Here is a 27,913-nt window from a genome sequence, read left to right on the forward strand (position 1 = left end):
AAACCAGGACAGAGCTGTCCCAGACAGTCCTACCCAGTGTTCGAGACGTTGTATTAGAATTGTATGGTCGATTGTGTCAAAAGCCGCCGTTAGGTCCAGCAGTAGGAGAACGGACACATCTTTGTTGTCAGCAGCCACCCTAAGATCATTAATAACTTTTACAAGTGCAGTTTCTGTGCTGTGTCCTTTCCTGAAGCCGGATTGGAATTTGTTGTGCACCTTATTGTTCTGCAGAAACACATCCAATTGATGAAAGATAATTTTTTCAAGGACCTTGCCCAGAAAAGGTAAATTAGAGATGGGTCTATAATTACCCAGCACGGACGGGTCAAGGTTGGGTTTCTTGAGTAAGGGTTTAACTACAGCCGTTTTCAGTGAGTCTGGAAAGACACCTGATTGTATAGAGCTATTTACTATTTTTAGGATATCTTCAATAACACAGTCTACAACCTCTTTAAGAAACGGCGTGGGTATTGCATCCAGCGAGCAAGAAGATGATGTCATTTGCGATATGGTTTTACGAAGTTCCTCTTCATCAATTGCACAAAATGATACTAGGCTCCCCCTAGATTTATCGACACTTTTACACATGGCACCATTAACCGCATTTGCATTTGTGACAGTATTATTCAGAATACCAGCTCGAATGTTCTCAATTTTGTTGTCAAAGAAGGATGCAAACTCATTACACTTTGCTTTAGAGGCAAGGAGTGACTGCTTGTAGGACTGGGGAGGGTTTAAAAGGGGTTCAATGGTAGAGAATAAGACCCTAGCATTGTTCTTATTGTCATTAATAATTCCGGAAAAATAGGCCTGCCTAGCCAGACGCATGGCTTTATTGTAGGCGGCTGTTGAAGACTTAAAAATCTGTAGGTGGATAGTTAGTTTATTTTTTCTCCAAGCTCGCTCTGCTCTGCGGCATTGTTTTTTGAGTGAACGTATATGATCGTTTATTAATTAATCAGTGTTGGGAAGTTAATCTCTGGAGCCGCTGGACGGATCGGCATGAAACTGTACACACACACAGAGCAGAACCAAGTAAGCACCATAAGCACCAGTGGTGTAAAGTAAACTAGAAAGATGCAACTGGAAATTGCAAGTGTGGTTGCTGTGACGCGATTCACCCCATCCCCCATGCCTGCCTGCCTCCCTCCCTTTAAGTGAGATAAATGTGAACAATTTCAAGGTCAAAGTTGATGACACAGTAATATCCAGCAAAGGAGAGATTACCTATTTGGGCTGTATTCTTGACAAATACCTGTATGATGATAGCATGGCAACAAAGGTGATCAAAAAAGTAAATCAAATAACAAGATATTCAGACTATATGCTAGCACCCTCTGGTTCTCCAACATCAAAATGTCACTATAAAGACTAGGCTCCAAACCTCCCAAAACAAACTGATTCGACTACTTCTCGACCTGGGGCCCATTACCAACCTTTTTCCCCACACATTTTCGCTAGTCTAAGATGGCTCAGGGTAGAAGACAGGGTTAAACAACAAAAAATGGGATTGGCTTTCAAAATAGTCAATGTGACTCTGCCCTCAATACCCTCAAAGCCACATATCTGATCAATCTAAGGATGATACCATGCATCATTCGGTATCATTCATGAATGCCAGCACGGCAGAATGCCTGCCATTCAGAAGATGCTCTCATAAGGCTAGAATTATTCAATTCCCAGGGGATCGACCGACTGTCTCAGTTGACCTTGAGCATGGGACACACAGCGAGCCGACACACACCACAATGTGTGTGCGTGTGACGTGTGTGTGCGTGCGCACGTGTGTGTGTGCGCGCACACCTCTTAATTAGCTAATGGACCACAATGGTCCTGGCCAATACCGAGCTGCTGTCATTATAGGGATCTGATCTGTGTCCGTTGGCCCCCGTCACCTCACCACCTCAACACCCCCCCTGCTTTGTCATCAGTCATTATTAGTGGCAGAAGAAGTACTGAACTGAGTACATATGTTTTACTCAAAAGTAAAAGTAGCAATACCAACCAATGGGGCAGTTTGAACATGGATTTAAAATGAAGCAAACACAGAACTGAAAATTCCTATGATTGGCCGCTAGTTGCGCTGTTCTGTTACCAGAAGTAACATGTTGTCCATAAGATTCCAATTATCTAACTTCTAGCCGAGTAATTTATTTCCTCTGATGTGTAGGGAATAGAAGTATAAATTAGGCTGCTGAAAAATGGACATACACAAGTAAAGTAAAAGTACCCCAGGATCAGTGGTGGAAAAAGTATTCAAATGTTGTACTTAAGTAAAAGTATCAATACTGCACTGTAAAAGTACTCTTGAGTAAAAGTACAAAAGTATTGGCATCAAAATGTACTTAGAGCACCAAAAGTAAAATTACAATATGTTGGAAAATAGCAGATCTACAAGCTCGGCTGTTTTCAAATAGCCAAGGTATAAAATAGAGTTAAAGTGGTTTATGCATGTTTTATACTATTATAATTTATATCTGCAAAGTGCAAACTAAGTAACTACTAACTTAAGTTTTCAAATACATACGAAAAAGTAAAATATTTGGATCCCAGATAGTGGAGTAGAGGTAAAAGTATTGGAAATACTCAGTAAAGTACAAATACCTCAAAATGTTACTTAATTAAGTGCAGTACTTAAGTAAATGTACTTTGTTACTTTCCACCACTGCTCAGGATCATGATCCACCACTGTGGATCATGCAGGGTGCACTGCAGAGTAGACTTGACATCCATTCATTCTGGCGGCCACACAATCTTGCAGAGTGGTGAGCAACGACCCCAGGCACCGGCCGCTCCGCATCGAGTGCTGCTTACTGCTTAGCGCTTAGCTCGGCCATGAAAACTAGTGAGGCAGAGGAAGATAAATTAAAACAACAACACACACAAGGTCACAAGGAGACGCGCATGAACAGGCCAATCAATGTGTGTGTGTGTGTGTGTGTGTGTGTGTGTGTGTGTGTGTGCGAGCGCGCGTGCGCGCGTGCGTGCGTGTGTGCGTGTGTGTGTGTGTGTGTGTGTTTACTTGCATTGCTATAGCCTATCTGTGAGGGCCTACAGTAAGTTCCCACCAGTGTAGTAGAATTTGAGAAATATTGAGCAACGCATTGTGAGCTTGTAGATCTGCTGTCTTTGGTGCACAACACCGGCACAGAACTGAGCTTAAATCAGGCATTAGGGTTAGGGTTAAACATGTTGAGGTCCTCGTGGGTATAGTAATACAATTATTGGTGCGTGCATACGTGCGTGCATGCGTGGAAACCAATTTACATTTATTACACACATCAGTCTCACAATCTCATTTCTCTTGGCCTCCTTCACCAACCACAAACACAAGCCATTCTCGGAGAGTGTACCCGACCCTCTTTTTAGTCAAATCCCTCCTTCCCCTGATAGTCCATATATATTAATGGGGATATGCCCAGTTTATCCCATACCAGCCAACTGCAATACCACTTAAGCACTCCCCTGCCTGGCATGGCTCCATGCAAGCGGTCAAGGAGAACATGCCATTGTTAGATCCCTAAATTATTGCATCAAAGAGGCCCCTAGACTGTGCCAACACAAACAATTGTGTGTGAGTGCTGTGCACATCTCACCCACTCTTGCTTTTTTGTGATAGGCTTTTTGTAAAAAAAGAAAAAAATGTCAAGAAGCAATGTGCGATAAATGTGACACAGAATCAAATTGCCAATCAGGGACCCTATACTGGCATGAAATCACTTTCTTCCTAGTCATTTTAAGTCAACGTTTTGGAATGGAAAATGAAAGAAATATTGCCTAAGTCGACTCAGGCAGATAGTGATTCTAGTTTCTTCTTTTTTGAAACCTTAAACATGTGACAATTATGCTATGAGGCGATATTTGGAATTATTGAGTTTATTGACTGACATTATCATATAAATCTGGCGCTTATAAACAATATAATGGCATTACCCTGAGTGTGACATTGCACAATACAAAAACCAAAAAAGGAGAAATTACTCATTTGCATTTGACAGTGTGCTACTTCAAGAGAGTGCACTACACAGGGAGCATTTAGGTGTCTATAATTTATCAACAAGAATGTTGCCGAGTCCAAAACTATTACTTTTCAGGATTCAAATTCAAAAGCATCAAAAGTAGCAGATCTACAAGCTCAAAACTTGTCACTTTTGCGCCATGTTTCGAGCTTGCAGATCTGCTACTCTGGATGCTTTTGTGTGGAGCTGTTGTTAGATCAATTAAGGTGTTGATTTACTATATTTCCATTATTAAAAAAAAATATGGAGATAAGTGATACAGGAAAAAGTTCCATGAAGACCCCTCAGTTTTGCCTTCTGCCTCTCAAAAAATCATATTGTTACTGTCGGGCAGACAGCACCTCTTATTATATTTTAACTTTTTGTGTTTTTTTGTAAATGAATGCCCTATTTGATCATACTACAGTGTCAAACAAAAGTATAAAAAATAGCAGATCCGCAAGCTTGAGAAAAATGCGGCGTTGTCCCTAAAATGATGAAATTCCAGGTCAGTGCTGCTGTACTGTTGATCAGCGCTCATGGAATGGCTTTTGTCCTACCAAAATACGCTAAATTCCTGGACAGTTAGTAGTTCCCCCATGTCTACCGGTAGGGGCTCCTCACCTCAGTGGCAGGTGAGCCAGTGAATGAATACACAGAAATGTGTGGGGGAATTTGGGAATTGGCCAAAAAAGGGAGGGATGAAATAAATGAAGAAAATATAAAACAAACTCCAAAACAAGGCATGATTGATTTATATAGTAAACTCAAGTAAGTGGACTAAGACTCAAGATCGTTTTGGAAAGAAATCCAGCCGACCAGTAAAAACACGACATATAGAAAGTTCATCTGTTCGGCATTGGCTAAAAGTCTTAAAATTTCTCACGAAGCTTTGACAACAACAACAGCAGCTGCAGCAGTAGGCCTAGTAGTCCTGTGGTGGCGCTTCTGCTTGCCGACATGTGTTCCTACCGGCGCCTCCAAACCGCCGGTAATATCCGCCTTCTTTTTCTCCCGAACACGTACTTTCCTCTTGGCGTGTTTGCGGTGGGCTCTGCGCGGAGGCGGCGGCGGGAGGGTACCCGCTCCGGGTATGAGCTTATTAGCGCCCCCTACTGCCGGAACGGGAGCAGGAGGAGGCGGAGTCGAGCTGCTCTCCTTCAAGGAGAGCTGCATGACGGTGCTGACGCTGCTGGCGTGACAACAGCGAGGGTAGTGTCTGAAGCACTCGAAGGTGTCCTGGCAGCTGTCGCGGGAACAGCAGTAGTAGGAGCCCACCACCACGTGCACCGCCGCCGTGGCCGCCGTCCGGGAGGGGGTGGAGGAGGAGTCTGTGTGGTCGTGGAGAGGACGCAGGCTGAGAGCCAGGAGGGAGCGCAGAGACACACACTGGTTCACACAGCTCCTCTGTAGAGGAACAGCAGGGTTTAGTTAGCACTAAAACTGACTGACATAACTGCAACTAAAGAACATATTTTTTGTTAAAATGGCACAATTTAATATTTTTTATGTATGGTATGTTAATACAATTTATTACACGGCTTGATGGAATGCTTGATTCTGATTGGTCAATCGCTGAATTCAGCAGTGTGTTATTTCTGGATAATGATCGCTAATGATTTTAAATAAATGAAGACATTCAAAACTATACTCCCATCACCTGTATGGACAGCAGGTCTTTTTGGACCATGTGTCTGAAGTTGGGTTTGAGCAGCAGGTAGACCAGAGGGTTGTACAGCGTGGACGACTTGGCGAAGACGGCGGGCACGGCGAACGCCATTGGCGGGATGGAGTCCATGCGGCCAAACGCCGCCCACATGGCCACCAGGGCGTAGGGGGTCCACGCCACGAAGAAGCCCATACACACCGCAATGCTCAGCTGTGGGAAGAGAGACACACAGACACACAGACAGACAGGTGGGAGGGACAAAGAGAGTGACTGTGAGGTCAATCATCATAAAACCTTCCTAACTTTTTGTGTTTTCTTTTGTAAATGATTGCCCCGTCATACTAATGCGTCACACAAAAGTATCAGATCTACAACGTGGTGCGAAGCAACCACGTTTTGAGCTTGTAGATCTGCTACTTTTGATGTTTTTGAATTTGAATCCTGAAAGTAACAGTTTATGAGGTTTACACCCGACACCACCGATATACCGTACAACACTATACACCCTCAGCAATGCTAGTGCAAGACAGACAACAGTTGAAGAGAACACACAGAAGAATGCTGGACTGCTTGTTATCGAGCGATTACGATTAGTCCTGAGCAAGGTGACAACATGATCCTTGTTATACATCATCATAGCCAAGTCTCAGTCAATCTATTGGTTGAGGCCTGGGCAGAATGAATCTATCATTCCCCCTTGTTGCTGAGCCTTAATCCCACAATTTACACAAGTGAAAGGGATTAAAGGGGTTGTCCATAATAGCCTCCAGCCTCCTCGGTGTACACATCCTTCACCACCGTTCCTTCCAGGGTGGTCCCCACGACGGAGCTATAGCGTTCCTGACCGGCCTGCTCAGCTCTGCTTTATAGTTGTATAATGCTAATCCGCAATTTCTACTACTATCGTTTACTGTTTAGAGAATAAAGACAACTTTGTATTTGGTGACAAATGACTACTGTAGCTCAAATTGAGTTCAATTGCAAATGTTAAACTGGAGAGTGCTATATAATATCCCAACTCATTTGTCAATGTGGCTATTCTTTCCATCTTTTTAATTCTTACACATACAGACAAATATTGTCTATGTCGGGTGGAAACCTCATATGTACAAAACTGTTACTTTTCAGGATTCAAAAATAGCAGATAGAAAATCTTTAAACCCATCGCTTCGAGCCGCGTTTCCAGCTTGTAGATGATCTGCTAATTTTGATGCTTTTGTGCGATGCAGTAGTATGATCAAGTTCATTTCCAAAGAAATGAAGAAAAACTAACAAAAAGTTAGAATATGGAGATAAGAGGTTTCTGCCCGACAGCAACATGTTGCTGTCCACTGGCATCCGGTGGTGGTGCTGAACTAATCCAACGATTTCCAAGCAGTGGCCCAGAGCCCTATGGTGGGCCATCAGGATATTGCAAGTGGGCTCCCAAATAATTACCAATACATAAACATTTGAATGATAATTGCGACCAAAGGTCGCAGTATACCATGAGAAATGGCGTAGTTTGTCCGTCCTTCTGTCTTTCAGTCAGTACAGGAAGTGATGTCACGTGACATAACCTAATCAAAGATCAAACCCTGGATATCCCTGTGACATCACAGATGATATCACAGTGACAGTCCATATATGGGTATCCCTTTTATGCCCATATATGAAGATCCCTGATAAATATCACTGGCCAGATGGCTGGGCATAAAATATATTGTATGTATATGGATACATATCTATCTATCTATAAATGCGAGAAGTCTCTGCGTGTCTGTCTGCGTGTATGTAATCCGCGTATCTCGAGAACCGTTCGCCCCACCGGCTTCAGATTCGGCACGCGCGTTCTCCGCCGCGGCGCGGAGTGCAGTGCCCGGCCTCGACCCGACGCGCGTTTTTTCCGAAACGGCGCAAAACGTTCGGAATCTCCTTATGCGGGGTTGATTGTTGACATCAGGCTGTTCCGGAGGAAATCGGCGAAAGCTCTGACTCATTGTGACTCTGACATCACGTACGCCACATGAGTCAACAAAAAATCTCTGTGAGTGTGTATGTATGTATGTAATCCGCGTATCTCGAGAACCGTTCGTCCCACGGGCACGCGCGTTCTCCATATATGGGCATAAAATGAATGCCCCCATATATGGGCATAAAATGGATTGCAGACAGACAGATACAGATATCTCCATATATGGACATAAATGGACAGAGGCAAACAGATGGTCAAAGATCTCCATATATGGGCATAAAATGGACGCAGACAGACAGATACAGATATCTCCATATATGGGCATAAATGGACACAGGCAAACAGATGTTCAAAACGGGTCCTATGACAACAGGTATAATGAGGTTTGCATTAAAGGGGGAACCGGCACTGTGTCTGCAACACAGTTGGAGGCACAGACAGATACTCCATATATGGGCATAAAATGGACGCAGATAGACAGATATCTCCATATATGGGCATAAAATGGACCCAGAACTATAACTGCAGTGATCTCCATATATGGACATAAGATACAGATATCTCCATATATGGGCATAAATGGACACAGGCAAACAGATGTTCAAAACGGGTCCTATGACAACAGGTATAATGAGGTTTGCATTAAAGGGGGAACCGGCACTGTGTCTGCAACACAGTTGGAGGCACAGACAGATACTCCATATATGGGCATAAAATGGACGCAGATAGACAGATATCTCCATATATGGGCATAAAATGGACCCAGAACTATAACTGCAGTGATCTCCATATATGGACATAAAATGGACGCCGACAGACAGACAGACAGATACAGATATCTCCATATATGGGCATAAATGGACACAGGCAGACAAATGGTCAAAACGAGTCCTATGAAAACAGGTATAATGGGGTTTGCATTAAAGGGCGGGGCATTCATTCCCTATTTACATTGTTCCGAGTTGGCCAGGTCGCCGGGCGGCCCAGCTTCTAGTTATTATTAATAAAGGATAAAATAACATAAAAAGTCCATATATGGTCATTCCCAGAAACAAAATCCCTTTTATGCCCATATATGGAGATTTCAGATGTTATCAATCCCAGGCCGAAAACGTTAATATTAAGTCCATATTATGAATATGGATATATATTAATAAAGGATAAAATGTCCAAATACAGTATGGGCATTCCCAGATGATGCCCTGTTAGGGTACCTACCCCCTTATGGCCATATGTGTGGAGATCCCCAGGCATCAAACCCAGGCCCTGACTCGCCAAGGCCCTGCTTGGCTTTACTAATTAACACACGTTTTATGCACATATATGGAGAATCCTATATTATCAATATTAAGGACATTATTAAGGATATTATGTTATCAATATTAAAGGAGTAGTTCACCCCCAAAATGACTTATTTTCTATTGATTAGTCTAGTTATATTTGGTAATGCCCAATATATATATATGCCCATTGTTGACTATCATGCAGGGGTTTCCATATATGAGTAACCATACATCACTGGCCAGATGGCCAAGAATTGGCGCGACCTCGCCCTTTAGGGCCACTGGCAGGTGAGTCAGTAGGATACGACAGCAGTGACAACACAGAAATGAGTGTGGGGAGGAATCTATCATAGCATAACGACTAAATTGGGGATAAAAAAAATGGGTAGGCCTAAATAGCAGAAGAAAACATATGAGGTTTCCACCCAGCAGAGACGATATGTAAAAAAAGAAAAAAAAAGAAAAAAAGGGAATTATATATAATACATAATTGAAACATTCGTTTTTATTGTGATACCAATAAATAGGAACTTAAAGATGCAGTGCCATGATTTTTTTTCTCACCTGGTATTAAGATTATACTATAGGAGGAAGTTTTATTTTTATTTTTTTAATTGCACAGAAAGAGTTAAAATTGTGTTTTTATGTGGCTACACCCACCAGTTCATTATGTATGCCTGGTTGTCAAGTGGGCGGTGACCCAGCTGAAGTTAGCCACACCCACTGTGTTGGGTGAATTGTAAAAGGGGAGGGGATGAGTATATGATGTCATTAAATCTGTGTTTTTCGACTGGGCCTTTTGAGGCCCAGTCTTTCAGCTTTCAGGAAGTAAACACAAATACATGGGGAAGACACATCTGCACATTATAACCCCACCCAGTGGCCTATTAGAATAATGTTAACTTCACATACAAAACAGAAAAAGTACAAAACTATCCTTAAAGTATACTATGTAATTTCCATTTATCCAAGCCCCAGCACAAAATCGATTGAATAAATAAACATGCTGTGAAAATGCACACAGGCTGCTGTGATAAGTGGACTAATGAGATGAGCCACAAACATTTAAACCAGATTTCCAAGTGGGCACAGGTCCAGAAAATGGAACGAGAACCACTGCACTTAATGGATGCATGTAGTGTAGAGTGTACCGTCCTTGGCTTGTCCATGGCATCACAACTGGCACCTGTTGTTTTTTGTTTTGTCCTTCAGAACAAGCTTGTCTTGCAGGCTTGCTTTGGCTAAATAAGTGTCAGTAACGTACTTATGATTAGATGTCAGCTATTTTACAGTCATGAATTTTAAAATGATTTTATTAGGAGGGGCCCCTGGAGAGTGCTGCTATGCCCCTGAGCTGGACCAGCACTGTTCTAGATTCTGTCTTATACCTGAGACGTCATTGCTCTTTTTGTGCCCTAGCGCAGTTGGTTCTCAAAGTGGGGTCCTTGGTTGGGGGGGCTGGGGTTCCAGGGGGTCCTCAGCAAAAGTAGTTAACATAGCATCACAATCATTTTAGCCACTTTTTTTCCATAAAGGTTTATTTTTACATGTGGGTCCATGGGCAACACTCGCCCGGGTACCATCTATCAGAGGACCACATGGGGAAGTAAATGTTCATTCCCATCGAAAGGAGGTTTCATTCAATGCCGTTTGTATGTTATGTTGATGATTTATTTGTGTAATTGCGACCGAAGGTTGCAGTTAAGTATGTAAACCAGCAAATCCTGTCAGTAGGTCTGCGATTCTGTAACACCTCAATGTCTATGGCTGACCTACCCATATGGAGGCTGAACTGCCCATATATAGAGATCCCTGATGTCATCCTGCCCATATAGGCCTATAGAGATCCCTGATGTCATCATGGCCATATATTGAGGCTGACCTGACCATTTATGGAGATCCCTGATGTCATGGACCTCCATATATGGAGCTGATCAACACTGACATCATCAACTCTACATCACCCAGATCTCCATATATGGCTGACTCATTCTGACACCACCAGGATGACTCGACCAGCTCAGAGGAGGGGTAGACAGATGGCCAAGACAGATGGTGTGACCTCGCCCTTTAGGGAGAGGTCGCTTTTCGCCCTTTGGCGTCTTACTGGGTATTTTAGCCTTAATGCCTTAATGTTTTGACTTAATGTGTACACCATGCTGTTTACATTTCTGACTAATAAAGTATTCAATCAACCAATACTGTCCAAAGCGCTTACAGAAAAACAAACACACACACACACACACACACACGCACACGCACACGCACAGTCGCACACGCACACGCGCACACACACACACACACACACACACACACACACACACACACACACACACACACACACACACACAGAGAAAGATTGCACAACCCGGCTCGACCCAAGCCCTGCTTCCTGGAGCTGTTAGCACTCGTTCTCTTGCTCCGTCCCTTGTCTGTCTGTGGGTCTTCTCTCTACGTCATTGTGAGTAATTTGTTTTCTGCAAAGTACAGACACAAATACTACTAGGCTACTAAAAGCCTTCTGTAAATAACATTTAATTTATCAAGATAATGTTGTTTACGAGCTGGGTTCATTATATCCACATGACAAAATAACCTCTACAGAAATGAACCGGGAACATCCACATTGTTAACCAAATGCACAATGTCTAATGGTCTCCACACAAAGAAGGCGGGGGTAAATAAATGAATGGAAAATCACTGGCCAGTATTTGATTGGCTCATCAAAACCATTCTTGTATTTGATGATGTCTCATTCATACAGGTTGTTTGTGTGGATTGTGAGTGCTCACGAAACAAACAGTTGGATTTTTGTTTTGTGGAACTAATTGCGTAACAAATCTCAGAGTACAATTCGGTTCCCTATAACCTCGACGGCTAACCTCAACACAAGTCTAATTCTAACGTCACCCCTAAGATGACCTCCAGCAAGAAGACCAGCAAAACATCCTCATGTTTTATGACCTTCCCTATTATTTCTATCTTTGTGAGGACATTTGGCTTGCCAAATCTTAACATTGTTTTCTCACTCAACAGTAAACAGACCAACAGTATATAACGGGTATCTGCACATTTCTAAAGTGACAATTTAAGGACTTTAAAGACCTTTTTAGTACCTCTGGTCAAACATTGGTCAAATTGTCAAATATTAGAGGCAGAAATTGTGAAAATAGCCAATCTACATGCTCACAACGCCTCGCACCGTTACGACATTATGTAACATTATTTTCGTAAAAACGCGAATCAATTCGTTTATTCTAGTCACGGTACAAGTTAGATAAACATACCAAAAGATTATTATACAAAACGATTTATACAAATTTTAAACATTTTGGAGGTTAACGGTTTGGTGGTTCCGGCAAACCTGCAGTCCACCTGATGACTACAACATAACGTAGGTTATTTCCACTCCCAACCAGATCAGAAACCCGAAAATGCTACTGATCCCAGGCTAGGTCTTGCCCAGCATGCAAGTATAGCAATAGAACGGGTACACATTATTGTGTATCATTATTTTATGCTTTAACTATTGAAAAATAGCAGATATACAAGCTCACAGCGCGGCACCGAGTGCCGCGCTGCGAGCTTGTAGATCTGCTATTTTAGAAAAATCTTGAAAATTTGAATTTTGACCCGATTCTAATAGTGTCTTTTGAATCCTTCTAAGGTTTTTTGAAAAACCTATGTTTCTATAATGTCAGCAGACTCAGCAATCTGGGCAGCCATCATCAAAGAAAAGGTCCTTTTCACTTAACTGGAGCTCAGTTAGTCTGTTCTTGAGAGACTACTATGTCAGTGGTTCTCAAACCTTTTCATGTGAAGGACCCCCAAAATGACGGACCCCCATCTCAAAATATTTAGTTCCAGGGACCACCCAGAAGCAAAATTTGAGTTACAAACGTTCGCTTTGAAAATACATATATTCAAAGATTTCCATACATTTTCACAACTTTTTCAAAAATAGCAGATCTACAAGCTCGCAGCGTGGCACTCGGTGCAGCGCTGTGAGCTTGTATATCTGCTATTTTTTCACTGGTTAAAGCATTCAATAATTCTAGGCCTAAATGGGTTAATACAAACACGCGCGCGCGCACACACACACACACACACACACACACACACACACACACACACACACACACACACACACACACACACACACACACACACACACACACACACACCTATCATCATCACCACCGTCACCTTAATGATAATGGTCTGGAGGTTCCCGATGCGGGGAGGCGCCGACAAACGCCGCTCCACGGCCCTGCGGGACTCGCGCACCGTCAGCAGGATCTGGCAGTAGGAGAAGGCGATGACGGCGCAGGGCACGGCATAGCAGAACACGAACAGCGCCAGCGTGTAGGAGCGGGCCGCCGCCTCGCCGTTGGAGCGCCGCCAGTCGATGCAGCAGGCCGTGCCGTAGGGCTCGGGGCCGTACGCCCCCCAGTGGGCCAGCGGGGAACAGGCGAACAGCAGCGCGTAGAGCCACACGCCGCCGATGAGCAGCAGGCTGTGGTCCGGCCCGAAACGGTTTCCTTGATCAGGGACGAGAGACAGAGGCGTGATTTCAGAAAGAAATTGGCGGTGGCAAAAATAGATTACCACTTAAGCCCTGTTTCTAAAATAGCTAAAATAGTTGACCTACAGGCTCTCAACGCGTAGCCAAGCTACGCGTTGTAGATCAACTATCTTCGCTATTTGTTTGGGTGTGAAAAGAAAATGTTTGAAAATGTTCACCTATAATGACATTCCCAAAATCGGGATGCCACGTTGAAAGTGATTAATAAAGTAATGGTTGCAATAATAAACTGAAGCAGTGCTCTTCCGAGCACAGGTCTCCGCCAGGTCAAGTAGGTTATTGTGGTCTATGGTGGTGCTATAATAGGCAAATGTGAAAAGGGTGGCATTTGTTCCTTGACCTATTGGGAATATTGTGCGTGCAAAATTGCATGGAAATCACAAGCTGTGTTTATGATTTGAGGCATTTTGTTCATAACGGACTAAAACTTTGGAAGCCAATGTAAGCCAACTAGGATGGAATATGAAATATTGGACAGTCTTGGATCACTTGACTATAGAGATACTGTACTGATTTGCGAGTGTTTTGGAACAAATTTGAAGGAGTAATATATATATTTTTTTTTTACATAAGTCGGCCTCCTGGTGGCACTATAAAAAGCAGATGTGAAAAATGCAGGGCAAAGGTTTTTCCTTGGCTTCTAGGGAGTGCATATACAAAGTTTTAAACTGATCGGTGTAGTTATTTGTAAAAACACGAATCGGCCTGTTATAGTGTCACCATGAGGCTGATTTGAAAATGTTGAAGTGGCATTTCTTCCTCTGCCTAGTGAGAATGTGCATCCAAGATTTCACGGGAATCTGCAATGATTTGAGACATTTTGTTCAAAAGGGAGCACTCTTGCAAACTTTGGAATTTTATTTTTTTTTACTAAAAAAAATGCTTCTCAGGTCAAATATCGATGTGCGATTATAATGCGATTAATTGCGATTAATTAATCACAGAGCCTGTAATTAATTAGATTAAAAGTTTTAATCGCATCCCAGCCCTAATATATATATATATATATATATATATATATATATATATATATATATATATATATCCCACTTTGAGAAACAATGGACTATACAGAAACCTGGATTAAAAGTACAGCTGCCACACGTCTCCTTAGAAGCTGTGGAGGTTTGTTCAACTAACAAGACATGTCTGGTATGACACATCACGTTGCTCAGGGCCGACAGGATTCTAGAAGTATACCAAGGCCACATGAGAGTCTGTCTATATGCTTTAAACCCTTAATCTCTGAGAAACGCTTGGAGACTGCAGTAGGAATCTATGCATTTTAATGCAAACAAGTCACTTCCACTTCCAGTCCCGTCCCTGTGTGTGTGCGTGTGTGTGTGTGTGTGTGTGTGTGTGTGTGTGTGTGTGTGTGTGTGTGTGTGTGTGTGTGTGTGTGTGTGTGTGTGTGTGTGTGTGTGTGCGCGCGTGCGCGTGTGTGTGATTGATTGATTGTACTTAGTTTTGCGCTGGTATAAAAAAATAGCCTTTAGGCTTTATTTTTTATTGCATTCACAATGTGTGTGTGTGTGTGTGTGTGTGTGTGTGTGTGTGTGTGCGTGCGTGCAACGTGCGTGCGTGCGTGTGCAAACAGACAAACAAACACACAGACAAGCTGAAAATTATTCAGCTTCAGCTGTTTGTGACAGATGGCCCCACATGTTCCCACAGTATTCTGTAGAGTGAGGTATTCATTCTAAAGGATGGCAAGCTGCTCCTGAGGCAAGGTCGGAATGATATTTATTAAAATTTATACAACATGTATTTATTCAAAGGACGGTAGATTTTAGTTGTTGTTGTATTTTTGGCCAACACACAGAAACACACAGAAACACACAGAAACGCGCACTTCAGAGATTTTTCATAATATATATCATCACTGTCTGGGAGAAACCTTGTATCTCCAAGTTTCAAATGTGCACGTCTTTTCATAAATTAAAGCCCTGCCTCATCATATAAGACTGTCCACTGTCGCACAAAAAATGCAGATCAACAAGCTCACTTGCCTCAGCTACTCCCGTCAAAAAAAGGAGGGGGTCGGGCGCCTGGTGGCCTAGTGGACCAGGCGCATACCATATGGGCATTGCTATTTCGGCGTCGATGCCTGTAGGCGTCGCCGGTTCGATTCCCGATCCAGCCGACCTTTGCCGCGTGTCACTCCCTGTCTCTCCCCCATTTCCTGTCAGTCTACTGTCCTATCCAATAAAGGCAAAAAGCCCAAAAACAAATCTTAAAAAAAAAAAAAAAGGAGGGGGTCAAGTATAGTGGGTAACTATTGACTTTCTCAGCATCGCCAAAAAGCTGCCAATCATCGTAGCGACTGGCTGAGAACACCCCCAGAGAGTTATTTATTTGCTTACGTGTAGCGTGCGCTTTCACAATGTGAGCAACAAACGCGACAGTGGAAGCCTGTGGAAAGTACTTAGGGTTTAAACGATTAATATAATAGAAAGTGGGTCGATCACCCTACTTCTACAATAAACAAAACACAACATGAAAAGTATATAGAAGTAGTATATAGAGCAGTGGTTTTCAACCTTTTTCATATCAAGGTTCATTATTTATTCGGCATTTGAGCCACGGACCACCATTTGATGATATTTAGCCTCTCAGACACAAAACGTATAGAATATAAAGAATATTTTTTTGGATAAGGTTTTGTTGGATATGATCTTGTCCACAATTCCATGCTGTTTTGGTGTGGTACCATAGGCGAGATGACAGGCAAGCTTTGATTAAAATAACAATTAAACTCTTAAGAGCGTAAAATGTAATCAAATCAAGGGTCCATTTGGTTAGGGCTATACTTGTTGAGAACCACTGGCATAGACAATGCTGGGGTCAGACCTGTGTGCAACTAACATGTTTATCTCACCATAGAGCGGGTAGCAGACCTGTGTGCAACTAACATGTTTCTCTCACCATAAAGCGGGTAGCAGACCTTCAGACAGCACACAGTGCTCAGCATGGTGAGGGTAGCCAGACTGCAGATCCCAAAGAGCACCCCGCAGAATGCATAGTACACACACACCACGTTGCCGTACAACCACCTGGACACACGTGCACGCACGCACACACACACACACACACACACACACACACACACACACACACACACACACACACACACACACACACACACACACACACACACACACACACACAGAAAAACTAAAACAAAACATAGCCATAGTTCCAGGCTCTATATAGTATTCAGAGATTGTGGAGTATAGTTGTCTGGCAAGTGTCTTGCTCAGGGACACTTCGACACATAGAGCGGGGCCTGGAAGCAAACCAGGGACCTTCTTGTGTCCCACATGGCCTCTCTACCCACTCAGACGCGTTGTGATATTGTAAATCATCTATTTTCAGGCAAAGAGATTTGCTGTGAAGGGGAAAGAAGTATGGGACCCCTGGGAGACCCTGGTCAACTAAATGTATAGGGTTTAAATGGTAACGGAATACTCAGACGCGTACGCAGCGTTAGGCGACTTTGGGCCATCACCTGGCTTTACAAAGAATCAAATGTTCATGCAGAAGTACGATGACAACCGCTCGTCTAAATGGTCTGTGTCTCCTCGAGTTTGAGAGAGACTTAACTGATGCTTTGAACTACAATGAAGTTATCGATATTTTCAAGCGCAAGCCGTCTCATGTTGTGAGACATGTATTTTAAGCAGTGGTGTAAAGTGACTAAATACGTTTATAAGTACAACTTTGAGGTATTTGTACTTTACATGAGTATTTCCAATTTCCTATACTTTTACTTCTACTCCACTACATCTCAGAGGCAAGTAGTATTGTACTTTTACTCCACTATTGGACAACTTTAGTTACTAGTTACTTTGTAGATTTAGAATATATTATAAAACATAGGCCTACATTAATCTATTCAGCCCTATACATTTTGTCCATTTGAAAATAGACGATCTACAAGCTCAAAATGCTAACCCATTTCGCCTATAATGACTCTCATTCCTGCATACGCCACTGGGAATACTTCACCCTAAAAAACTACTATTTTCTATCAACCCCATGGAGACTTTGCTTTTGTTTTTGTCATATTCCAGAGGCCAATAATTCAATATTTGCTAACGCTGCTGTGGTAGGAAACCAATGCTAAACTATAATACAAAAAAGAATAATATAAACACTCTGGTTTGAAACTAGATGAAAAAAAAAAAAAATATATATATATATATATATATATATATATATATATATATATATATATATATATATATATATATAATTATATATATATATATATATATATATATATATATATATATATATATATATATATATATATATATATAAGGATAATATAAACTCCAAAACCACTCTGGTTTGAAAGTAAACAAGCACACTCAGTCTATATAAATGCAATTTGCAGAGTGCACGGCCCACAAAGACTCACAATAAGACCATAATAGCCAGCCCTCCAAAGTCCTGGAACTTTCAATTCATTAAGGCAGTGGTTCTCAACCTGTTCAGGCCACAAACCCCAAAAGAATCATACTTTAACTGGGGACCCCCGCACCCTGACCAGCACTAAGAGTTGAGGCATTACATTTTGTATAACAATGTTCTATTGTGAAAATAGCAGATCTACATGCTTGTAGATGTAGATTGGCTATTTTCACAATTTCAGCCTCAAATATATGACAATTTGGCCAATGTTTAATTTATTTTGGAGGTATTAAGAAGTCCTTAAATTGTCACTTTAGAAATGTACAGATACCCTCTATACAGTTAAAATTTATGTTGGTTTGTTTACTGTTGAATGAGAAAATAATTTTGCACATTAAGTTAATCATCTGGGGACCCCCCAAAATTGAGAACCACTGCATTAAGGCACGCCGGACTAGCAGTGTTAATTTTGTCGACTAAGACTAAGACTAAAAGTCTAACATTTTTGATATTTTGTCAATAAGACTAGACAAGACTAAAACTATTTCAGAAGACTAAGACTATTATGTGTGTTATTCAAAAATACTAAGACTAAGAGTCTAAGTCTAAGACTAATGGCTGTAAAAATTAACACTGGTATGTAACTGTGCAATAAAATTAAAGCCAAATACATCTTTAATCTTTACATTAGAATGGCACTTATCTGTTATTTTCAATCTCGTTGGTTTTGCACAGAGAGTAGCAGACAGTGTCAGATGTGATTGATACTGTTACTATATTATACCTAGCAGTGGCTTTTTTTGAGAACTCAGAATTGCACTGTATTTTTCTTTTTCTTCTTTTTTATTTTGACCGAGTAACAGACAGTAGAAGACAATGGCTTGTTCAGAGTTATGTGGTTATATTTAGCCTAAAATACTTAGCCTGTCAAAAAATAATCCCAAAAGACTAAGACCAAAATATTTTGATGTTTAGTCGACTAAGAATAGACTATTAACAATGTCAGAAGACTAAGACAGGACTTGTTATTCAAAAGACTAAAACTAAATCAAAATTTGCATAAAAAATTAACACAGATTTCTAGATTGCAGTAATAATACTTTTACTTAACGTGAGTACTTCTTCCATTACTGTGTATGTGTGTGTATAGTTACCTGTGGGACAGGCTAGAGGCCACAGCCAGAGGGTAGAGGTTGAGGGTCAGCCCCATGTCGCTGACCGCCAGGTTGATGATGAAGTACTCTGCTGGCTTCAACAGTTGTCTCTGCTTGTAGGACACATAGAGCAGCATGCTGTTCCCCAGCACCGAGCACACACCTAGAACACACAACCATAAATATGTTCTTATACTGTAGAACACACAACCATGAATATGTTCTAATACTGTAGAACACACACCTAGAACACACAACCATGAATATGTTCTTATACTGTAGAACACACAACCATAAATATGTTCTTATACTGTAGAACACACAACCATGAATATGTTCTATACTGTAGAACACACACCTAGAACACACAACCATAAATATGTTCTTATACTGTAGAACACACAACCATAAATATGTTCTTATACTGTAGAACACACAACCATAAATATGTTCTTATACTGTAAAACACACAACCATAAATATGTTCTTATACTGTAGAACACACAACCATGAATATGTTCTATACTGTAGAACACACACCTAGAACAAACAACCATAAATATGTTCTTATACTGTAGAACACACAACCATAAATATGTTCTTATACTGTAGAACACACAACCATAAATATGTTCTTATACTGTAGAACACACAACCATGAATATGTTCTATACTGTAGAACACACACCTAGAACACACAACCATAAATATGTTGTTATACTGTAGAACACACAACCATAAATATGTTCTTATACTGTAGAACACACAACCATGAATATGTTCTTATACTGTAGAACACACAACCATGAATATGTTCTTATACTGTAGAACACACAACCATGAATATGTTCTTATACTGTAGAACACACAACCATAAATATGTTCTTATACTGTAGAACACACAACCATGAATATGTTCTTATACTGTAAAACACACCTAGAACACACAACCATAAACATGTTCTTAACCTGGGTACGCATATCTGTGTCACCACTTTAACCATTGTTTCAAGCTTTAGCTATTCAAAAATAGCAGATATACAAGCTCACAGCTCGGCACCGACCGTGCCACACTGCGAGCTTGTAGATCTGCTATTTTTGAAAAATCGTGAACATTTGTTCAAGTCTTTGAATATTTTTGACACAGTTTCTAGAAATGTCTTCCAAATCCTTCTTCTAAATCAGTGGTTCTTAAACTTTTTCATGTCAGGGACCCCCAAAATTAGTTACGGACACACAAGCACAGAGAATCATTCATATTCAAGCGTGTGTATGTTTCAAGTCATCGGGTTTTACTGCTCTTTTCCTGAAAATGTCCAGCAAATGCATTTTTTCCACAGGTGTCTTTCCCTGTTTTGCCTTTCTATTGATGCCTTTCAATGTGAGGTTTTGAAATGTATGTATGTATGTATGTATGAATGTATGTATGTATGTATAAGTGCAGTGGTTCACAAACTGGGGGTCAAACTAATCATTTAGGCAGTGGGGGTCCCAACTCCCCAGATGATGAGCTTAATGTGCAACATTGTTTTCTCACTCATCAGTAAACAAACCAACATACAGTACAGTAAAAGTACAGTATACAGTAGGTCTACAAAAATGGACACACGCACACGCGCACACACACACACACACACACACACACACACACACACACACACACACACACACACACACACACACACACACACACTCACGCACGCGTAATTGATTAATTGCCACTTACTGCAGATCCAAAACCATCTTAAAGCCTAAAAGCCTGAAGGGTCAGTTTTAGGATTAGTGGGTCAATAGAAATCTGTACAAGAAGCACATACTGTATACATTAGAGGTCTAGGAAGTTTCAGAGCTGGACCATGTCCAGATCTAACAGAATCAACCCGCCCTCCCAGCCGTCAAAGCCCATCAGTCGGTCATTCAGTCAGTCAGTCGTTGCTGTCCAGCAGAAACCTCTTATCTCCATATTCTAACTCATGGGTCTTCAACAGGGGGTCCGGGACCCCTAGGGGGTCCTCAGAGTTACTACAGATCTTCCAATCCTTTTTATATTAACAATACAATACAATATTGAACCCTAGTGTCCATATTCTGAGAACTGTAGTCAAAAATAGCAGATCTACAAGCTCACATGTGAGCTTGTAGATCGGCTTATTTTCGGCAAAGAGGTTTGGTGTAGAGGGGAAAAAGAGCAGACTAAGTACAGAGATCAAGTTTATTAGGTAATGACGGTTCAAGTGGTTAAATATCTGAAAACACAAATTGACATGAATCCAAAATACACGGGTGATTTTGCGTCAAACAATGAAAATATATGGTATCTATGGGTTGTGGGGGGTCCCTGCTTCATCTCTCTCTCGACTAAGGGGTCCTTGGCCTGAAAACGTTGAAGACCCCTGTTCTAACTTGTAAATTAACTTGAGTAAATTAACGCCCCTACTTCATCACACAACAGCGTCACACAAAAGTAGCAAAGGTATCAGAGCCGTAAGCGTGGCGCGAGCTTGTAGATCTGCTACTTTAGCTCATCTGAATTTGACATGAGTTTTTGGACATATGAGGTTTCCACCCGACAGAGACGCAGTCCATCAGTGATTGAGTGGTGGTTTCTGGGAGTCTGCATGGCCTGACCACAAACTTCTTCTGTTTTAATATAACATAACAGCATGCATCCTTTGTCTCAAGGACAACACATTACTGTAGATTAGATTTGGCTGTTGTTGTTTCAGATTTTTACTTTGTTGTACTTTCCCCTAAGATCTGTGGTTCTCAAAACGTTGTTAGCTAGAGGCCCAAAAGAGAAATTTGATTGTCTAATTTATTTATTTTTACATTTTTGAAACAGCTAATTAACACCTTGAACCCTATACTTATTTGACAAGGGCCCCCCAAGGGTCTGTACTCTGTACATGTTCTCCTCCTTTTTTACCCATCTACACCAAATCTCTTCCACGTTGCGAGTGTGACGAGCTTGTAGATCAGGCATCTTTCAATACATATATTTCTTTATATTTTTATGAACATAAAAATATAAAGAAATTTAAGAACATTCTTTGCTTCTGAGGGTCTCTGGCATAAAACATTTTCAGATGAGGGGTCCACAGCAAATGCATCTCTCAATTTGGGGGTCCTTGACATGAAAAAGTTTGAGAAACACTCTGCGTGGAAGGAGCAATGGTTTACATACATTACAATCATTTCAGAAACCACCCAGTAAAAACATGAAATACTTGCACACTCCTTGCTGCAGGGCCAGATTATAAGTCTTTGTGAAGCCTGGGGCTACAAGCAGGCTCAATCCCTCCAGCCCCACCTAGGGATCCAAACATGTAACATTGAACCACACACTTCATTTTAACAAGACAGTCAGTCTGTATCAGGCCTATTTTTTCAGTCACTACAAGCTACTGGCTCACCTGCCAATGAGGAGTCCCCACCGGGAGGACATAAAGCCACCGTCCTATACTCCTCCCAGCCCTAGCTGCACTCAGCCCGTAGTAGGAGTACATGTAACAAATATCACCCTCCCCGCCTGAACACGGACAGCGTAGACACTCAGACAAAACCAGATGCACTAAAGTTGATTCGAACCCCCAGACTCTGTGGTAGCCTGGACATAAGTTTACATCATGTTGTAGTCATCAGGCAGACTACAGTCCGGCCGGAACCGCTGAACGGAAACAACAGAGCCGTGCACCTCCAAAACGTTTGAAATTGGTTTCAATTGGTATAATTGTTTTGTTTCTTTTGGTATACTAATCTTTTGGTATGTTTTTTATTCTAATTCGTAGCACGATGGGCGAGAATAAACTAATTGATTCGCATTATTACGGAAATAACGCTACGTCAAGTTGTAGATTGTTGTAGTCATCAGGCGGCCTGAACCAACCACCGGAACCACAGTTTTTTAGTTTGTTGTTTGTTTGTTTGTTTGTTTGTTTGTTTCTCATCCAGATCACACGGCTAGTTTTAGAACGAATACCAGGCTTTCCTCCGAGATGGAAAGTCTGGTGACGCGAGGATGGTAGGAAGGTACTTTACCACTGCGGCACCCAAGCGGTGTTGTTTTTGTGGCACGCAGCTCCAAAATGTGCACCAGAACGTGCACGCACCTCCAAGCACTTCATTACAGCATGTCAGAGCGCTGCTGACACCTCAGGTTGGGTGTATCGTCCTCACTTAAGCCATGGAGTGACTGATATATGATTTTATAATGAATCCATAGTGCTTTGGATGCTGACGCGTGATCAGCACCACTAGATGTCATGTGAGTGTCTCTATGACAGTGATGGAAGTGATGGAAGTAATACTCACATGTTTTACTTGAGTAAAAGTATCAAGAAGTCCCACACTCAAAAGTGGCAAAGGTAAAAGTAGGCCTACTCCCATTTCACAAGTTCAGATCGGAATATATGAAAATAGCCGATCTACAAGCTCACAATGTGTGGCTTGATTCTGATCTGGAGAAAAAAATGGAAAGCGGTCAACCCATTCAATTTTAGAATCGGCCTCAGATCTCAGATCTTTACTGTATTCACTTCAACTAAACGTACAGCCTGTGTAGCCTGTACGTGCAACGCACAGGCTGCACATGGGACCCATTCAGCGAACAGGCTTTAATCCATGCAGTATATATGAACAGATTGCACTCCTTTATACGTGCCTGACATGCTCCTATAGCACTGTGGGGATGAGAGGAAGAGAAATCAATACTTGCGCCCCAGGGCTGCAGCCCTGTGGGCCGCGTGCGTTTATCCAGCCCTGCCTGGTTGTGGGATAATGGAGATGCACAATGTGTCTGTGTTGAAGTTTATGGGGGAATCTGAACATGTGAAAATGCTCAGTATTAAAAGGATATTGGGGCCTCAATCAAAAACCTCTTCTGAAATGTTGACAATATTTTAGTGTAGGAGGCTCCTAAGCAATAGTGGGATAAAGGACTCTAATAACGAATCCATAGCGCTTTGGCTGCTGATGTGTGAGCAGCACCACTAGATGTGAGTGTCTAACGTGAATCCAACACAACTCTGAACTCTGCTAATAAACAAAAAGCAATGATTGTGGTTCATTCGGACACTGACGGTTATGTGACGTCTACATGATTGTCACATATTTCGGCAGGTCACTGCTACTTCCGAAGCTTTTGTGTGACGCTGTATGATCAAATAGAGCGTTCATCTACGAAAAAAAACGAAGATAAGAGGTTTCTGCCCGACAGCGACGATAATGCACGTCTTTCAATCTGCAAACTCTATCTAAACACACCTTCACTCCATCTCCTGCTTCTTATGCTGCTCTGATCATACCTTAATCTAATGTCACTGTCTGATGTCACTGTCTGATGTCATTACTGCTGTTCTGTTTGAAGGACGCCGGTTCTCAAATGTCCCCAAAAATTAATATATTTTTTGACAGAGGACCCCCTCAAAATTATGTTGTGCCAGGGCCACAAGATTTGTGTTTTTAAAACGTTTCAAGGAGAAGAAGGGAAGTCTGCACACTGGTCTGCAGCTCCCAGTAGAACATTCAATGTTGACCTTCGACAGTGTTGGGAAAGTTCACTTTAAAAACGAACTAGTTCAAGTTCAAGTTCAGAACTTCTAAAATGAACTAGTTCATTTTTAGTTCATAATTCCCCATTATGAACTAAAGTTCATGGTTCCCCAAAATGAACTACATAGTTCTTTTTTAGTTCTTTTTTTAATCATATTTTTTTTATACTTTTGGCTATTCAAAAAAAAAAAAAGGAAAAAGGGAAAAAAAATATACAAAGGTCTATATATATATATAAATGTTTAGACGTTGCTGCATGCTATTATTTGTCAAAATTATTGACTCAGCCCATATAGAACCACACACAGCAATAATTTCATCCAACTTAACATTGAGGTGCCCACAATATTTGTGCCCACTGCCTAGTTCCCAGTCTTCCTGCACCCTTGTTGTGAAGGGCTGAATGTAATAACCATGTTATTGTCTCATTGTGTGAAATATCATAATATTCAAAACAAATATTTGACTCCAATTGATTCCCCACACAGTATTGACTTGATATAGCAATAAAAATATATATATATTACACAGCAGTTGTGGGGAAAACTAAGACATTGTTCAAAAAACACAATTCCGATTTTGGTCATTTTGGAAATAGGGCAAAAAATATATTTTTCTTCAATCTACTGTCTTGACACTCTAACCAAAATTGTTCTATAAACCATAATCTACAAATTGGAAGTGAAAGAAACTTTAACACACATTTGAAATGAAAACAAAAAATTACATGTACAAGGAACCCCACTAGAAAAAAACCAAAAAATTACATGTACAAGGAACCCCACTAGAAGGCAGACGTTTCTAAACCGTGCACAGCATGTTTCCGCGTTGGTTAAAATAGCTGATCTACAAGCTCACGTTGTCTCGTAGATGCGACGCGTTGTGAGCTTGCAGATCAGCTATTTTCGCCGTGCAACACACATAGGACAAAGTATAGTCAGTCAGGCTTGCGAGACGAGGAGGAGATTCACGTGCAGCAGCAGAGTGCAGACAGCACCACATATCAAGGAACGTTCACGAGATGCAGTAGGCACTGCTGCGTGCTGCTGCGTGCAGTGGCTACTATTGGAGCATGTGAATGAAAAGAGAGACGAGAGGAGCAGAGGACAGATGACCGCGGAGGCGCGGACCGCTGCATGAACGGCCGACGAACGCCGACGAACGTCGTTCACGGGCGTCAGAATGACCGCGTTCGACAATATCGTTCATCAAGCGAAAACAATCACGTTCAGTTCACGTTCGCCCAAAATATGAACGTGTTCATGAACGATCGTTCTTTGAACGCGTTCGGGTACAACACTGACCGTCGATAACATGTTCTACTACAGAGCTACTGGGAGCCATTGTATGTATTTTTGTTCAGCACCTGTGGATTCTTTTGAGATGTGCGTGCTTCCCTCTTGGACTCTATTATTAGAATGGTTCAAAAATATTTGTCAAGATTTAAGCAAATAGCACATCTACAAACGTGTATAGTGTGTATATAGGGTTTACAGATGTTGATGCTTTATTAACAAATGTTGTCCAATCTGTATTGGTGGTAGATTAATTATTAGGGTGGTTGTATTTGGTTTCCCTGCTCTTCTATTGAGACATTTAGATCCGGTGTCAAGGTAAAAAAAAAAAAAAAAGAAAGGGATAGAACAGGAAAGCTACGTAGTGCAGCTTTAAGTTGGCTTGCCAATATGAGCGACGACAACCTTGGAAAAGTGTTGTTCTTGGCAGCTCTCAGAGTTCATGTCATTGTTTGTGAGAACACAATGAGTTCACAGGGTTTCTTTACTGCACGCCACCTTGAAATGTTGCTATGAGTACTCTGTAGTAGCCTATATACCCTCTTCAAGGGGCCCTCGAGGGCCCCTCAAGGGGAAATGATTGAATCAAATGCACCCCTACAAGTCTGTGTACACTACATCATGTAGTGGGCTCTCAAACTTTTTCATGTCAAGGACCCACAGTATGTATTTGGCCGTGGACCACCATCTGAAAATGTCTTCTGTCAGGGACCCCCAGAAGAGATGATTTGAAAATGTCTTCTGTCAGGGACCCCCAGAAGAGATGATGCATGTAAAATAGAAAATCTAAATTATTTAAAACCTTTTTTCGATATTTGTACTCATAGTGAGGCATGCATTGAAGCACTATATGAGCTTGTATATCTGGTATTTTTGAAAAGCCAAAGCATAAAATAATGGTTAAAGTGGTAAATGATTGCTATATTAACCAATTTAGCTGGGGACCCCCTGGTTACACCCCAAGGACCCCTGGGAGTCCCCGGACCCCACTTTGAGAACCACTGGCCAAACTGGAGGCCCTTGAGCCACTGCTCTATCAACTTCATTGTGACATCACAGGTTTACAGGTCAGGTGTAAAGAAGGATAATAAAATAATTCTATTGTGTGCTTCTATTTGAATCATTTGTATGTTTAAAGTGTTATTAAACAATTGTCTTGTCATTAAAGATAGTTCAACTTGAGATGAGATCATATTATTGCAACCTTGTGCTTCCCAGGTGCCAGCCTGGTACAGAAAGATAAGTACACAGAGCTCTTTTCTCTATAACAATGTACCAAGCTCTCTCTCTCCCTCTAGGGGAGTGACTTAATTGCTGTATGAAAACTGTTGCTTTACACTGTATGTCTCAGAATGCAATGCAATCTGAATAAACCATTGAACTCTTCTCATATTTGACCCTGCGTCACAGTGACTTTAACTGAGCATTTCAGACTCCGAATTTTCCAAACTATCAAAGGATGTAACCGTTTTGTGTGATTTTTTCCCCTTCTACAACTAATCTCTTTGCCAAAACTATCCGATGTACAAGCTCACACAACTTTCTCCGTAGCAGACATGGTATTTTCATGTGTGTGTGTGTGTGTGTGTGTGTGTGTGTGTGTGCGTGCGTGCGTGCGTGCGTGCGTGTGTGTGTGTGCTGTGTGAGTGATTAATCACAGCAATTCAATCAGTCTTTTTTTTTGTAACTTTTTTATGACAGCCCTAGCTTTAATACATCTTAAACCGCAAATTAATTTGAAGTCCAGCTGAACATAGTCCCTGGAGAAAGTATTGATTTACAAGTGAAATTAAAACGTCCCGACTTGACAACGACTTGACGATTTTACAGCCGTGCCTAATGGTTCACCACAGTGTGTGTATGTGTGCGTGCGTGTGTGTGCATGCGAGGCTGTACTCACCAAAGACGGAGTAGATGACAGCTACAGTCAGGTCCGCTGACTCAGGGATGGTAGAGTGGAAGGTGCTGTTGTCCGCAATCCAGCCCATCTAACACAAAACAACAAG

The 27,913-nt window shown here is 41.5% G+C and overlaps 2 protein-coding genes across 2 annotated transcripts in view; both read right to left on the reverse strand.

Moving 5' to 3' along the window:
* The window catches only part of trappc8 (trafficking protein particle complex subunit 8), a 180,772-nt gene that overhangs the window by 58,360 nt on the left and 94,499 nt on the right, over window positions 1–27,913 (reverse strand). The window lies entirely within an intron of this gene.
* On the reverse strand, window positions 4,884–27,895 carry LOC308287748 (opsin-5-like; the record flags this gene model as incomplete). The annotated part of the gene is made up of 6 exons (XM_080729000.1): window positions 4,884–5,408; window positions 5,662–5,880; window positions 13,114–13,448; window positions 16,418–16,545; window positions 19,063–19,225; window positions 27,808–27,895. 6 exons carry the CDS (start codon window positions 27,893–27,895, stop codon window positions 4,884–4,886), a joined length of 1,458 nt encoding a protein of 485 aa, XP_080585126.1.

The sequence above is a fragment of the Nannobrachium achirus genome (genome assembly GCF_963921795.1).
Source record: "Nannobrachium achirus genome assembly, chromosome: 1".
Lineage (NCBI taxonomy): Eukaryota > Metazoa > Chordata > Actinopteri > Myctophiformes > Myctophidae > Nannobrachium > Nannobrachium achirus.